General features: G+C 52.9%; 1 protein-coding gene across 4 annotated transcripts; it reads right to left on the reverse strand.

Annotated features, from left to right (window-relative positions):
• Positions 1 to 239: 239 nt before the first annotated feature.
• On the reverse strand, positions 240 to 15,640 carry RMND5B (required for meiotic nuclear division 5 homolog B). 4 transcript variants are annotated; one of them, XM_045821923.1, is made up of 11 exons: positions 14,555 to 14,675; positions 14,303 to 14,413; positions 8,906 to 9,056; positions 4,925 to 5,070; positions 4,659 to 4,799; positions 3,942 to 4,042; positions 3,579 to 3,745; positions 2,575 to 2,740; positions 1,066 to 1,168; positions 818 to 972; positions 240 to 738 (listed from the first exon to the last, which is right to left on the reverse strand). In XM_045821923.1, exons 3-11 carry the CDS (start codon positions 9,042 to 9,044, stop codon positions 675 to 677), a joined length of 1,182 nt encoding a protein of 393 aa, XP_045677879.1. In that variant the 5' UTR covers positions 9,045 to 9,056; positions 14,303 to 14,413; positions 14,555 to 14,675; the 3' UTR covers positions 240 to 674. The 4 variants fall into 4 exon arrangements, with proteins under 4 accessions (XP_045677879.1, XP_045677881.1, XP_045677882.1 ...); XM_045821925.1 differs by having other exon boundaries at positions 14,573 to 14,629; XM_045821926.1 differs by lacking the exon at positions 8,906 to 9,056 and having other exon boundaries at positions 14,555 to 15,640.
• Between the last annotated feature and the right edge of the window lie 475 nt (positions 15,641 to 16,115).

Below are 16,115 nucleotides of genomic sequence, written 5' to 3' on the forward strand. Positions count from 1 at the left end.
TCATCTTCCCAAATGCCCCTGCGCTGATTTCTAACATGGAGGTGATGTGATTTTATGCCTAGGTGTGTAAAGGCACTTTCCCCAGGGGCTGGGAGCTGCCAGCCTCTTTACCCTAGCAGAGTTGCAGGTCGGGTTCTTGCTGACTGGGCACTGGCTGCCATGGTCCCAGTGGCGGCAGCAACCAGGCCAATACCTGTGTGCCGTGGACATGTAGGAATTATTTGTTGGTGAAGCTAAGGGAAGGAGTAGGCCTGTGAATATATTTGCTCAAAGTTACAAAGCAATGGCACTCAGTTCTAACCCGGGGTATTTACAGTGGGCGATAAACACAGTGGTGAGGCTGTGCAGCGGGAGGAGACCTGGTAGAGGGCAGGGATGGAAGACTTGCCGCCGCCGCCCAAGTCCTCCGCTCCTCTGTCAGTTGCTACCAAGTCAGTGGCAACAGAAGCAGGGAGACAATGGGATCTAGAAGCCAGTCTTTCCCTGTTGGGACAGTCCAGCAGCCAACTGTCCAGTGCAGGCTGGTTCGCCTCCCTCTTGGCCCCTGTTGTGGTGGCACTCAGCCAGCTAGCTGCTCTGAAATGAACCACCATCCACTGAAGCCAACCATCCCATGAGGCAGCAAGGCTCACGGGTGAAAAACTTGTTTAAACCAAGTTCCTTCTAGGCAGGAGTCAAAATATGATGCGTTTCCCATCAGCTGGGTTCTGCTCCACAGGGCAGTAGGGACACTTCAGCCTGCAAGGGAGAATCAGGAACGTCTGAGAGGCTGCCAGTAGGGGAGCCAAGCCAGAAAGGAAGAGCACAGGGCACTTACTTTCCTCCATTAACGAGCTTGTTAAGTGCATCTTGTGAGATGACATGGCCACAGAGGAGCTTGATGGGGGGGTTGGACTCCGACGTCTGCTGGCGTAGGATGGGGCAGGCGAACACCGAGTGGAACCAGCACTTCATGCCAAGTTCAATCTCAATCTGGGGGGGGGGGGGGGGCAGCCCAGGGGTGAGTCCCACGTCCTGTGGCCATCCTCCCCAGTGCCTGCTACCCACACCTCAGCCAGGGCTCACCGGTAGCTCATCCTTGTGGCTCCAGACCCCTGTGCACTGCCTCTGCTCAATCACAGCTTTGATGTTCATCAGCATGGGCAGCGCCACACAGCCAGAGGCAAAGCTGCAGAACAGAGAGCAGGGGCTAGAGTGGCCAGACCAAGACCCCAGCAGACAAACCAAAGGGCCAGCACATGTGTCACTGGTACGGGACCCGGGTCAGGGTTCTAAAGTGGCACATGGTCAACTCGGTCCTTGAGAATCTGTCAGGTTGCATAAAGTGCCACATATGTAGTCACACATGTCCAACTTGAGTCATTCCAATGCACCTCAAAACTTAAGAACCTGCCCTGGCTGATGTGGATTGAGTGCCAGCCTGCGAACCAAAGGTCGCTGGTTCAATCCCAGATCAGGGCACATGCCTGGGTTGTGGGCCAGGTACCCTGTTGACATGAGAGGCAACCGATCTGTTTCTCGTATCAGTGTTTTCTGTCACTCTTTTTCCCTCCCTTCCCCTCTCTCTAAAAATAAATAAGTAAAATCCTTTTAAAAAAGAACAAAAAACTTAAGAACCTACAGGAGACAAAAGGAAGACCCAGGGGCAGTTATCTGTACATCCAAACCACTTAAAAGTCCTTGGTGTGAAGGGGACAGTGGTCAGTGTGAAAGGGCCCGTCGGCCCCACTCTGCTGTCCTGCACCCCTGTAACTGGTTACCAAGTGGGGCACTTGGAGACAGCACAGCTTCAGACCTCACCATGCTTTGGGTGGGGGTGGGGACGGGAGCCAACTGGCCAAAGCTTTGGGTGCTAGATCCCTACAAGGCAGAGGGCAGCTGTCCTGCGTGAGATGCAGGCAGTGTTCCTGCTGGGAAACACTGACCTCCAACCGGAGTCTAGCACTTGGGGCGGGGTGTGGAATCCCCCTACCAGTCTCAGTAAATGCACCTTGGCACTGTGTGTGGTGCAGCGAGGGGCCCTGGGGGCAGGTCCACATGCCCTTTATTCCCTGTGAGGCCGTAGGCAAGTTCATTCACGTCTGGGGCCTCTGTTTTCTCTTCTGTGAAGTGAGGGTGTAGTACCTCTTAACTCCTAGGTCACTGTGGATTCACAAGAAGAGCATTACTGTACAGGAGACTTCGAGTGAAAGCTCTCGACACCCGTAACTCAGCCACTCAAATCTACCAGAGAGGAAGCGGTGTTTGAGAGGCGAGGCTGGGGAAGGCCAGGTGCCGAGGGTCTTGTGATAATCCGGTGGTGAGGTGCAGGCAAGATGAGGACCTCATTCAAGAGGACTTACACAACAGGAACCTTGACCTTGCTGCTAACCTCACAGTGACCTCGGGCCATAACTTCCTAATCTCAGTTTCTCCAACTGGACGCAGGTAATTCCTATCTGGAAGAATGACTCGGAGAGCCAGGGTCGGTTTGTGAAGGCACCGAGCACAGTCTCCGGCACATGGCAGGGCCTCGCAAACGGTTTCCCTTGAAATCCTCCCACTCTCGCTGTCCTGTGCATAGGGCTGCTGTACCTGACACTGAGGGGCGACTCCACAGAAAGCCCCAGCAGGGAACAAGCATCGCGGGTAAAGGTCTCACAGATCTCAGCCCAGTGGCTGTTGTCCAGGAGGTGGCAGTAGGGCGACTTCTCCAAGCCTAGCCGCAGGTACACCAGACTGCCCATCATCACCTGGATGTCTACAAGGCAACCGCACAGCTCAGGATGTGCAGGGCCCAGGAGGCAGCCTCTCCCCAGGGCGGGAGCCCAGCCCCGGGAGCAGCAGGGAGGGCAGGGTGGGAAGCAAGGCGAGGGCCAAGGCTCCAGGGCGCCTGGCCTGGCTGGGGCGGGGACTGAAATGCCCTCAGGCAAAACTGGTTTTCCCTAAAATCCCATGGGACTGCTTACATGAGACCAGGCCAGGCACCAACCTGCGCAGGAGGAAAGGAGGGTCCTAGCTCTTCTCATCCCTGGACTGTGCCAGGGAGAGGATCTTGAATCTCACTCAGGTCTCCGGGCGGCACTCATGTCTGCTCGCCAACACTAGCTAATATATTCCTTTTTAAAAAGCCTTCAGGAGGTATCAAGCTAAAGTTTAATTAGACTGCTTGGTTTCCATGATATTTATTTCTCAATAAAATATATAAGACATAAATATGAAGGGAGCTAAAGAAAAAAGTTACTAGAGTAGGGTAGGAACTGACAGCAACCATCTGAGGTTTGGGAACCGAGTGTGAAGGGAGAGGGCTCGGGAAGGAAGCTGCGGGGGCGCCGAGGCAGAGCAGCACATGGGCAGGCCTGCCACGGCCCACGCAGCCCCGTGTGCTCTGCGTGTGGGGGTGGCACACAGCTGGTGCTGGGGACTGGAAGCGGTTCTAAGATGAAGCTAGGAGGGTGTGACAGGCAGAGGAGGACGACTTGAGCCTGAAGTTCCCCTTGGAGACACTGAAGGAGGGGTCGGAGTTCTCAGGCTGGGGAGTGGCACCCTGGTGACAGGTGACGTCCACCGGGGCAGCAGCACCCACCCTGGGCACTTACCTCGCTGGTGCAGCCGAGCAAAGGGCTGGAAGTGCCTGGCATAGCTGAGGGCCTCCAGCTGCTTGTCAGGGCCCCCGGCCAGGAGGTGAATAAAGTGCAGTCGGTGCAGCTTGAACTCCAGGGAGCTGTTGAGCTCGAGCAGAGGCTGCCTGTGGGAGACGGCCCATCTGCCGAGAAAAGGGCCAGTTGAGTGTGAGGCTGGTGAGGCAAGAGGAGGAGTGCCGGGGCAGCCAGGACAGAGAGGTGGTCTCCAAAGGCCTATGTGAGGCCACAGGCAGAGCTGGGGGTACATCAATGCGCTGGGTGAGGTGAAGACTACAGACAAGCTCTGTCCCTTACTGGTCCGTCCCAGGGCCCACTTACTCCAAGGCCGGCCCCAGGTCATGTCTGTGCAGGGCTTCTAGGATTCGATTCAACTCCAGGAAAGGCTGCTTGAAATCCAAGTCCACGTTCAGCGTAGATTCCTGTGGGAGAGCATGGTCCCATCACTGCAGGACAATGTTTCCAAAATGCTCTGCTCTAAGAAAACCTCATCAGCCACAGGCAGGCTGGAGAAAGCCAGGGTCTGCATGAGGAGCAGTTGTCACCAGCCTGCCACATGGCTACTCTCATTCCCACTTTCATCCTGGGAAGCTGAGTGCCATACTCCGGCCTCGCTCAGGGCAGACCATCACCTCACCCGGGCTAAGGGAGACAGCCCCCAGGCCTGGTGTTGAGCAGCACTGTAAGAAAGTATTCCTTTTCAATGCTCTTAGTCACTTTAAGAGAAGGGATCCTTTACCTTCACTGCCAGCGCGCTTTAACTGAACAGTGCTACTCTGTCATCTTACTAACCTCCCTGAGAAAGGGGGACCAGGCCTCACTCAGAACCCCAACTGGTACCCAACCCCCCACCAGAAATGACTGCCTTCCCTTTTCACTGTCTCTATTTTCTAGAGCTACCTTCTATTTATGGCTGGAGGCCTGATTTCCTCTCTAAAATAAACTAATTTCAAGAATAACAGGAGTGGAATATAAAGAAAACTACAGAGCAGAAAGCAGCGTAGGCAAGCGCCAGCACCCTCCCCGCCAGGCCCTTACCTGGCACAGCTCCTCGGCCACACTGAGCATGCCCTGCTGGTACAGGTGCTCCACAATGGCCAGCTGCAGGGTCTGCTGCTGCTTCTCCTGCGAGTCCCACACTGCGTCCGAGACCACACCGCAAATCTCAGAGTCAAAGTTCTGACAAGAACGAGACGGGGCCCTGTGATTCAGCACTCACACTCCCCACACCTGCTTTCCCGATGGGCCACGTGCAGGACACACCAACTCCAGGATCCTGCCCCCATCTGCACAGACACACTCACCCTGTCAATGGCTTTGCCCACTCGGGAGACACTGCCGTGAATGTCCTTGTGGTCAGAAGCCAGTTTCTGCACGGCATCTCTGATCTTCTGGCAACACTGGGACATCACCGAGGAGAGGGTGGCTGAGAGTGAGGTCCCCTGGAGGGCTGCAGAGAGACACTGGCTGTAAGTCAAGACACAGAAGCAGAACCTGTCCCTGCTTTCTCTGTCCTACACACTGCCCATGGGCCCAGGAGGCAGCCTGAACTCTGGGGTGAAAGACCTGGCTTCTGTCTCAGGTCCCGTCGGCTTTGAACTGCATGATGGGAACTGGCTGGTTCATCAGCAGGCAGATACTTTGTTTCTGCTCATTTAAATCTCACAACTATGCTGTGCCGGGGGGAACTGTTAGTATCCCATCCTGACACCAAGGAAGCTGCAGCTGTGACTTGCGAAGTGACAGCAGCGAGAGCTAAAATCTGTGCTCCTTGCCACCACACTGGACAGCTCCTTATTATCTTGAGTGAGAAGCCATGTATGAGAAGGCTTTGAACCGCCAAACATCTATCTCCATGTTTATGCCTCGTATCAACTCTGAGGACACCTGGCGGGCCAGGGACTGCCAGGGAAGTTCAGGGGTTTCTGATTCAGGACACCAGCCCGAAGTGACTGGGCTGGACCCAGACCAAACGCCGAGAGCAGGTGGGATTTGGATGAGAGGAAGGCATACAGGGCATTGGATCCTTCTTCCAGCCCAGCGTCTACGCCACTTCTCTAGATGGATCACCTCGGTTTGAGGAAGGAAATGTGACCCAAGAGGGCCAGGGAGAGTGTCAGCTCCAAGACCAGAAGCCCGGGAAGAGAGATGCATTCTGCCAGGCCGTTGAGCAAACAACGTGAACAGGAGCTGCTGGACGCTGCAGAAAGCTCACACCTGGGGGAGCAGGCTCTGCGGGTGGAGCCGGTGTGGACTGAGGGGTAATGTGGGCGCCTAGGTCCAGCAGGGCCTGGACCGTTCAGTCAGCCGAGCCCCTCACCAGCTCCCCTTTGTTTGTGTGTCTGTGTGTTCACAGTAGCCTGAGCTGGGTGTCTGTGCTTGTGAGTGAGTCCTGAAAAGTACAAAAAGGAGGTGGTAGCTGGGCTGCCCGCCTAGCCCAGGCGGTCAGGGCAGAAGCACACACTCCACTCCTGGCACCAGCACTGCCCTCCAAAGCCCAGCCTGCTGCCCCTTCCTCACACTCCATTCCCCCACGTCACAGAAGGCTGAATTGCACAGTCCCTGGCCACATCCCCTGTAGGATGAAGCCACACTCTTAGGAAACCAAAGCCTTTCAACCTGGAATCCCCCAGTCGCTACCACCAAGGACCCCTGTGACAGCCGCCAGCCCCGAAGAATCCCTATCCAAGAAGATACGTTCTCACTGTAAACACACTGCAGCCACAACCTCGTGTTAACCAGGAGCACAGACAGTGAGTGTTGGACCAGCAAGAGAAAAGCACTCCCACCACACAGTTAACAGGTGCTATCAAAGGCATGGCACAGTCCTGGCTGGTGTGGCTCAGTGGACTGAAAGCCGGCCTGTGAACCAAAAGGTTGCTGGTTGGATTCCCAGTCAGGGCACATGCCTGGGTTGTGGGCCAGGTCCCCAGTAGGGGGCGCTCCAGAAGCAACCACACATTGATGTTTCCCTCTCTTTTTCCTTCCCTTCCTCTCTCTCTCAAAATCAAACAAGCATGGCACAACCCCATGACAATAAGAGAATGAGGCAGAATTCTATGTACTGATACGGAACACTCTCCAAGACAGGCTGTGTAGGGAAAAAGCAAGGTGCGGGGAACTAAGTGCTTTATAGTCTCTGTGTGTGCAGAAAAGGAGGGGGGACAGACACTCCCACGTGATGCCTACCAGTGCAGAGATGCTGCCCAGAGGGGCACCTGAGAAACAGAACAGGGTAGCTTTGGTGGAGGCATGCAGGAACTGGGAATCAGGGTGACAGGGAGACTCACTTTTCACTGTCAGCCTTTTTGACCTTGAAGGCTTTTCTTACGTGCATGCATTCTTTAAGAAATAAAAATGAAAAGGGAACAAACTCTACTTTGTAGATGTGTTTATTCTCAGTGGTGTAGCAACTCTGAAAATGCTGTCTATGTATTGTAGCAATTGAGCAGAGGAGAAATGTACTGGCAGCTGGGCCTCTCACTGTTGAAGAGACATGCAGTTATGGCGGGGGGAGGGGGGGGGCCTGGGAAGAACCCTGTGATGCTGGGCTGGTATTGGAGGCATCGCTGTAAATGCACTGTCTGCAATATACAAAGACAGACAGATAAATTGAGGGAGGGAGGGAAGGGGGAGGAGAGGAAGGCAGGAAGGTAGGAAGGTCCATTTGCTAAAAACAAACAAACAAACAAACCAAACCTAAAAACAATGACACCCAATAACCACCTAGATCATGGTTTCCAAATACCATTTCCCACTGAAAGAACCATTGCTACTTGCAAAAATTACTGATTCCAGGGAATATCGTATTGTGCCAGAAAATAAAAGAGTGCTGAAAAAACAAAAAGAGCACATCAAAAAGGACACAGGAGAAGACAGAATGGTGCTGAGACAACTAAATATTCATGAGCAAAAGACTGAAGTTGGACCTTACACGGGCACAAAAACGTACCTTAGAACGGACCACAGCGCTGGTGCAAGGGCCCACACTACAGTGCTCCGGGACACAACAGAGGTGCCCGCCTTCCCAGCTGTGGGCTAGGCAGTGGTTTCTTAGACATAACAACAAAAGCACGGGCACCCAAAGAAAAAATAAAGTGGGCTTCACCAATATTAAAAACTTTTGTGCTTCAAATGACACTATCAAGAAGGTGAAAACACAACCTGTATAATAGAATGTACTTAGTAAGCCTATGCCTGGTAAGGGTCGAGTATCAAGAATACATAAAGAACTCTCACAACTCAACAATAAGATAAATAACCCAATTAAAATATGGGCCAAGATTTAAATGGACATTTCTTCAACAAATATATAAAAACGGCCCACAAGCGCAGGAAAAGACACTCCATTGTCATTAGTCATTACAAAAGTGCTAGGATGACTATAATTAAAGAAAAGGGTGGGGGAGGGTGTGGAGAAACCGGAACCCTCAAATACTATAGGTAGGAATGTAAAGTTACAGCTACATTTGTAAAAATAGTTTGCCAGTTCCTCAAAAAGCTAAGCATATTGTACAATTTCATTTATATGAAGTGTCCAGAATAGGTAAGTTCACAGAAAGTAGATTACTGGTTGTCCCGGGGGCCAGGGGAGAGGGGGAAGTGGAGGAGTTACTGTTTCCTTTTGGGGTGATAAAAATGTTCTGAAATTACATGGTGATAATGATTGTACAACTCTGTAAATGCACTAAAAACCACTGAATTATACATTTTATTTGTTTTTTTTAAAGATTTCATTTATTTATTTTTAGAGAGGGGAAGGGAGGGAGAAAGAAAGGGAGAGTAACATCGGTGTATGGTTGCCTCTAGCGTGCCGCCTGCTGGGGACCTGGCCCACAACCCAGGCATGTGCCCTGACTGGGAATTGAACCAGTGACCCTTTGATTCACAGGCCAGCACTCAATCCACTGAGCCACACCAGCCAGGGCTGAATTGTACATTTTTAAAAGGGTGTTTTTTAATGTGAATCATAGCTCAATTTTTTTAAAAAAGGACATGAAAACCGGGGGCTACCTCTGGTCAAATCTAACACAATTTGAGCATCAAAATATATAACAATAGTAATGGCTTATAACCCACTGAATAAAATAATAAGTTCTAAATGAGAACTGGTAATAAATAAATATGTGAATAAGGGAGAAGAGAAAGCTTCTTCCTTCCAGTTGAATGCCAAGTAATAAGTCCATAAGGAATGACAGAGCAGGAAAGTCATTGTCACCAAGCAGCCTCAGGGTCTCTTAGGCCCACGTGGAGGCAGGAGTGGGGCTCTCATGGGGGACACCCACCTGCTCTGGCCAGCTCAGCCCGCAGCCGGCCCACGCAGTGCAGCAGCTCCTCCAGGCTCTGCTCGAAGTGCTGCCCGTAGGCCAGGAACTTCTGGAGGACCTTGTCCACCTCTCTCTCCACGCTTGTACACTGCTCCATGGTGGCCTCTGCCTGGGGGTGGGAGGAGGGTCCATGGTGTCAGGCCCCACCTGGGGCACACAGTGGGTGGGGAAGCCTCCCAGATCCCCCTTGCCCCACCCATATCATGTATCAATGCTCACAAAAGTCCAGCTTAACATACCTGTCCACAGCTCCATCACCCCTAGCCAGGGTGCCCAGGGGAGGGCAAAGGTAGATATGAGGACAGGGGTAGTTTGAATCATGGTGAGAAAACTGTTTTCAACTCTTTTCACTCTATGATTCTTGCTCATTTCTCTCTTTATTTAAATATGGATGTTTATTGATTTTAGAGAGAGAGGAAGGGAGAGACAGAGAAACATTGATCAGTTGCCTCCCATATATGCCCAGACCAGGCATTGAACCCACAACCTAGGTATATGCCCTGACAGGGGATCGAACCTGCAAACTTTCAGTGCACAGGAGGACACTCCCACCGAGCCAGCCAGCCAGGGCACTGCTTGTCTCTTTTCAGTGAGAAGGAGCAGCAGGTCTCACAGAGCCCTCAGCAGGTGACACTAACTAGAAATCCGTACATACACAGCCTGGCGTCATACTCCACATATCTTCACAGACCTGTCACGGCCACCTTCCCTTCGGTTCGTGGACTGGGTCTCCTCTGCTCCACAGTGAGAGGAGCCTGAAGACAGTCCATAAAAGGCTGGTATTTGGAAACACATCCCGAGGAGCAACTGGTGGCCGCGTTGGCCCAATGGGTCTTGCTCCCCACTACAGCTTCAGTCTCCCCTGCTGCTCACCCCACATGGGCAGCCAGAACCCTTACTGCCTCACAGCTCGAGCCCTGGTTCAAGCTGGTCCCGCTCCCTGGGAAGTCCTCCTGTTACCTCCCAACTGTTTGAGAAGCAACTCAGGGATGACCCCTCTAGCAGCTATCCCTCCCTTGCTCCCACCTGGCCTCGTGCTACTTCAGTATTTTTTTAGTATGATTTTTTAAAAGATCTTATTTATTTATTTTTAGAGAGAGGGGAAGGGAGGGAGAAAGAGAGGGAAAGAAACATCCATGTGCAACAGAAACATCAATTAGTTGCTGCTCGCACACTCCCAACCAGGGGCCTGGCCCACAACCCAGCAAGTACTCTGACTGGGAATCGAACCTGCAACCTTTCAGTTCACAGGCTGGCGCTCAATCCACTGAGCCACACCAGCCAGTGTTTAAGTATGACTTTTTAATTGTGGTAAAATACACATAAGATTTACCCTTTTAACCATTTTTAAGTGTCACTGAATACATTCACAATGCCATGCAACCCTCACCACCACCCATCCGCAGAACCCGTCCCCTCACCAAGCAGAAGCTGTGTCCCATCAAACAGGTGACACTTGGTAAAACTAAACTGTCACGTCATGTCTACGTTGTCATCAGGCAGGTCTGGGGTGCTGAAAGGCCTTGGACCCACCCGAGTCTGGTGTGACTGAAACGGCCCATGATGTTCCTCCACTCACCAAGTACCAAGAAAGCCTCACCTGCATGCCCCGAGGCTCTCACAGGATGAGGACCCTCCGACCTCAATTCTGACCGCCCGGCAGTGATGTTGCAGGGCCGCCGCCCCCTCACACTATTGCCCCTCCTGTAACACAGCCTTCCCTCCTATGGCTGTGCCACTGAGAGGACACTGCCTGTTCCCGCCCCACTTTCCTACCACCAAGGTCCCCATCCTAAGTCCCTTCTACTCTGAGCCACCAATCTCCTCCACCTGAGAGCAGCCTCTGTCACCGAACACACGAACAATCCTCAAAGTGCTGATGACAGGGTTCTCTCCCTAGCCTCCCATCCACGGGACTAGAAATGAAAGCTCACTCTCAAATGTGGTCCGTTCTCGCATAGGAGAAAACCGAGTGACACCACAGGAGAACCCTGTGCCCGAGGTGACCCTCAGGACTCTTCAGTTTCACCCCTCCCTGCCCGTTCCCACCAGCACCATCGGTCCTGGCTGCATCCTCTCAGTGCAGCCAGGGGGCATGTGCCAGGAAACTGGCACTTGGAGCTCCACCACGTGTTTCTGCCATCTCTCCTCATGGGTGATGCTAACACACTAGAGTCTGTAATCATGGTGTCGAGAAGACACGTCACCTGCCTCATGCCTCCCGAGCAAACGCAGGATACCTCAGAGGGGCTGTGGGTGGCCCGGACCACCCGACTAAGCCAAAAGCAAGATAAAGTCAGCGCTGCAGTACAGGGAGTCACACGGACTGCGTGGTTCCCAGAGCATGCAAATGCTATGTGTGCACCACATCAGTCTCACATGCGCAACAGCATTCTCTCTTTTAAAAAAAATACACATCTTCATTGAAAATACTTTACTGCTAAAAAGTGCTAACCATTTCTGAGCCCTCCGTGAGTGGTCATATTTTTGCTGGTAGAAGGTTTTGCCTCGATGTTGATGAAAACGCGATACCTGAAAGTGCAATCAAGTGAAATAGCAGAAAACACATGTGCCGGTATCCCATCACGGGGTATGAGCCATTATTGCAAAACATAACAGGGACTAATACCTAGAACAGTATCTATGTAATAGTTATTATTGCTGTTAACAGTTAACACGTCATAGAAGCTCACTGTGTGCCAGGCACCCTTCTAATGACTTTGCATGCATTAGCTAATCAATTCGTACAAGAACACTAGGAGGTAGGTGCGATCATTAGACCTACTTTACAGATGAGAAAATGAGACACAGAAAGATTAAGTAAGTTGCCCAAGGTCACATGGCAGGAAGGGGAGGACATGAGAACTGAAGCTGGGCCTTCTGGCTCCGGGGCTGTTTGGGAGCACTCCCTGGACCAGCTCACCAGGCCACCGCCTCCCCAGGAAAGGGAACGGATGTGGTTGCAATGAGTGTACAGCAACAATTAATGATGACAGGAAGTGGGAAATTGACAGCAGAGTCTGCGAGATGACCGACTAGGAAAGACGGCAACACAACAGAACGTTTGCAGAGAACATCTGGGAACCAGAATCACAATTTACCGACAACACACACAGTTCAAGAATGATGAGGACCTCACCAAGGTCCAACAGTCTGGCCCTGTCCAACACCAACTGACACCAGAATTACCAAGGAGAAGCCCAGGCCAGAATCTCGAAACTGTTTTACAGAGATGAGGAAGGAGCTGGGTACAAGGATTTTCATCCCAGCACTGTGTGCAGTAGCCAGGAGTCAGAGACAGTCTAGGGGCCTCACCACTGGGGGAACTGATAAATAGAGGAGGTAAAATGTGGGGGATGGATCTATGAAAACCTGGACAGCATTCAGAAACCACACTCCAGAGATACCCACAGCAATATCAGTAAGATCCCAAAATGTGGTACTGAGGGGAGAAAATGAAACAAAATGAACTCTAGGGAGAATACTACTTGTGTAAATTAAAAAATATATGCACACAGCCCTGGCTGGTGTGGCTCAGTGGATTGAGCTGACCTGTGGTCCAAAAGGTTGCCAGTTCAATTCCCAGTCAGGGCACATGCCTGGGTTGTGGGCCTGGTCCCCAGTTGGGGGCATAAGAGAGGCAACCGACTGCTGTTTCTCTTGCACATAATGTTTCTCTCCCTCTCTCCCTCCTTTCCTCTAAAAATAAATAAATAAAATTTTTAAAAATATTTATGTGTACAACAAAGGACACATGCAAATACAGGGATTTACACCCAGCACATCAGAGTAGTTGCCTTTGGTGGGGGGAGAAAAAAGGAATGGGGGTAACAGGGAATGTATAAATAAATACACAGGAGAAAAAGGCCCTGCATGGACCAATTACACATACAATGAACCAAGAAAACTTAATAAAACATTTAAAAATAAAGTAAGTGAGCTGGGAAAACAGAACTGCTTGCAAGCATTCCATCCAAACAGCCCAGGAGGCTACTCAGCCAGCCCAGGCCGAGCCACACTGACTGAGCTGTGGTCGGTCATCTTCACTGTGCAGGAGGGCAGAGAGTGTGCTCATCTTTGACAAACTAATCCCTCCAAAGGAACACGTGGGATCCTGTCACACGCCCCCCTTCCTCAACAGTGCCATGGCCTGACATACCAGCCCTTTATCATTGCACATTTGCTCAGCACAAGCTGAGCCTATGTCCAGGATGCCCTCCGCACTTCTCTGCACGGAGAGCACCAGATGCAGCATAATTATTGCTCCCCACAGAGCCCTCGCTGAAATCTTCCTGCCTCCTTCTCCCTGACTCACAAACCTCGGTGGAGAATGCCCGGACCACGCACAACGGAGTCCACAGCACGGCAGCGCAGTCTGTGCCTATCCTCATGTCTGTCTCCCCCCTCAACTGTGAGATGCTCAGGCCGGGAGTCCAGTCTCTCTCATCCTCTCCCCCTTCAGTGCCCAGTCCAGGGCCTGGTCCACAGTGGGTGCTCAGTGAACATTTGCTGATTAAATGGTGCATCCACTCCCTAACCTTCCTTGCTAGAGGACCTGAGCTCAAACCTGGGTGGCGGCGGGGGCTGGGGGACCCATGAGTGAAATATTAAAATCCATCCAAGATATGCAAGACACGCATGAGGGTTTTGTCCCCAGGCTTCAGCATCCTGAACCAGGAGAACACCTTCTGGGGTAAAGAGGGAGGAGGGATGTTTGTGCAAATCACAGAAAGGTCCTTCTGCCTGACACAGAACTGGACAGCCTCCATTGACCCAACTCTTATACCTCTGTACCCCCACCTCTGTCCACTCTCCACCCTACAGACCCACTACTCCTCTGCTTAAAACCCGACTCCTCCTGAACTCAGGATAAAACCCACCCTCCGTTTTACGGCCTAAACAGTTGTGAGTTCACTCCCAGCCACCTCTCCCACTTCATCTTCCACCACTCTCCCCTTCGGTACCCCACTCCAACCAGCCTCCTTTCGCTTCTTTCACCTCATTCATTTTATTTCTGCCTGAGGGCTTTTGCGCTGGCTGTTCCCTCTGCCTGGAACACTCTTCTCCCAGATCTTTGCACGGTTGGTTCCTTAGTAGGGTCTCAAAACAAACGCCATCTCTTCAGAGATGCTCTCCTAGACCCCAGGATGTAACGCACCTTTTCTTCCTTACAAATCTCGATTTGAAGTTTCGATCTTTAGTCGTTAACCAAAAGTAGGGGGAAGAAAAGGCCCACCATTTTCCCTGGAATGCAGCCCTTCTGGGAGTTTCATCTGCATTAACGCAAATGACTGTGAAACTCCTACTCGTCCTTCAAAAGAGCATGCTCGAATGTCCTCGTCCGCCACGGCTTACCTCCGACCCAGCCGGCTCACAATACGATGGGATGTCGGGGCGATTCCCCCGGCAGGAGCGCTTCTTCGAGGGTCTTACGAGTCTGAGGGGCTCCCGTTCCCGGGCCGACGGCTGCGGAGCAAACAAGTCTAGGGGCGACGAACTAGTGCGGACCAGTAGTCGGAGAAGGCCCGAGGCCCAGGATCCCCCCCCCCGAGCTGCCGCCCACCGCGCCACCCAACCCTCCCCCCCCGCCCCGCCGCCGGGGCGCACCTCGTCCTCCACTCGCACCTCCTGGCCGGAAGCCGTGGCTCACACCTGGCCCCACCGCCCCACCCTCGTTTCCGGCGCCGCTGTCAACGGAACCGGAAGCTGCGGCAGTTGCTCCGCAGGTCGGGACTGGCCGACTCGCGGCTTCGCGCAGGGGTGCTGTCCCGCGTCCGCCTGGCGCGAGCTTCCCCCTCCCGCGTTCCCGGAGTGGAGTCGCCCGCAGGAATCGGGCAGCGGCGGGAAGCCGGACATCCAGCTGTCGTGGCCCATGCCCTGGCTGTCCCCGCGCCACAGCTGCGGGCTGCACCGCGCCCCTCCGTGTTTTCGGGATCCGGGCAGGATCAGACCGATGCCCTGGCTCGGGAAGTTGGGGGGTGCGTGGGGCTGGCGGGTTGGTTTTCCTACCGGGAAGAAGCACCTGGTCCGCCCGCCCCCATAATTCGGTCCCAGACTGGGTCCCAGGGTCCGGCTCCGTAGTCGGAAGCCCTAAACCAAAGTCTGTGCCAACTGGGCTCCCCGCCCTCTGCTCTCTTTCAAAGGAAGGTCTACAGAATGATATGAGTCCGACGTTTCGGCTCTCCCGCGATGGCTCCCTGATGCTCTTTTCGATATATCAAACGATGTTTAAAAGAAAAATCTTTTTTTTTTTCCCTGCCGCTAAACTTGTACCGAATCTACTGGGAATTCAACAGGAGGATTAGACTGCTGCTGGGGTCCACCAGCCCCTGCCCTGTTGCCCTCCATCGGTCGTTGGTCGCCCTCCTTGGCGGGTACAAGGAGACTGGGTAGTACAGATGTCCTAAGAGGAAGGGTGACCCCAAACCCAGGACTGGACTGAATTCACGTTCCTCCCAGAGCAAGAGGATGCTCCAAAGGGGCGGGACAGAGGAGCGCCCCCCCCCACCCCGGCCTTAGAGACTCAGCTAGAAAACAGCCCGAGGAAAAAAGCTGGGTCTCGGTTTCCGTGACTTCCTGCTTCCTTTCCGGGCCAGTCTCCTGTTTCCAGGACATCCTCCCCTTCAACCCTCCACGCCTCCTCCCCACCCTCCACCCCACAAACACCTTTGCACAATCTTGTTTTGTTTTCTGTATAGCACTTGCACAATCCCAGTTCTCTTTTTAAAAATAGTATTTGACTTGAAGAAATTATTTTGTGTGTTTATTGTCTTTCGGCTCCTAACTCATGCCCTCTTAATAAAAGCTCCACTGGGACCACGACTTCATACTCGGCACTGCTGTATGCCCAACACCATGTACTTGCAACACCTTAGATGCTCAGAAATATGCTGAGGCTCCAATGGCTTCAGAACCTTTCACGCAGGGAAGGGGGTGGTCCAGAGCCCTGCCAAGAGCCCACGGGTGTTGGAGCATCCTGGCGAGTCGAGTCTGTGCACCTGAAGCCTGGGTGGTCTGGCCCACATGGCGCTGCGGGGGCGAGAGTTGAGTGAGCCTAGCCTGGGGCCACCCGCCGAGGCTCAGGCGGCCTCGGAGCCAACAGGACCTCACAGGCTTTTGCCGGCTCCCCAGGCTTCCCCACTTCCTCTGCGGGAGCCCTGACCTGCCC

The sequence above is a fragment of the Phyllostomus hastatus genome, unplaced genomic scaffold (assembly GCF_019186645.2).
Source record: "Phyllostomus hastatus isolate PE091 unplaced genomic scaffold, TTU_PhHast_1.1 phas_contig_150, whole genome shotgun sequence".
Classification (NCBI taxonomy): Eukaryota; Metazoa; Chordata; class Mammalia; order Chiroptera; family Phyllostomidae; genus Phyllostomus; species Phyllostomus hastatus.

Excerpts from the sequence above, each read along its gene's own strand:
- RMND5B (XM_045821923.1), bottom strand. The coding sequence starts at position 9,044 with ATGGAGCAGTGTACAAGCGTGGAGAGAGAGGTGGACAAGGTCCTCCAG. Across the intron at positions 4,043-4,658 it reads TGGCCGAGGAGCTGTGCCAG|GAATCTACGCTGAACGTGGA; the intron begins GTAAGGGCCTGG and ends GCTCTCCCACAG. Across the intron at positions 1,169-2,574 it reads GAGTCGCCCCTCAGTGTCAG|CTTTGCCTCTGGCTGTGTGG; the intron begins GTACAGCAGCCC and ends TCTGTTCTGCAG.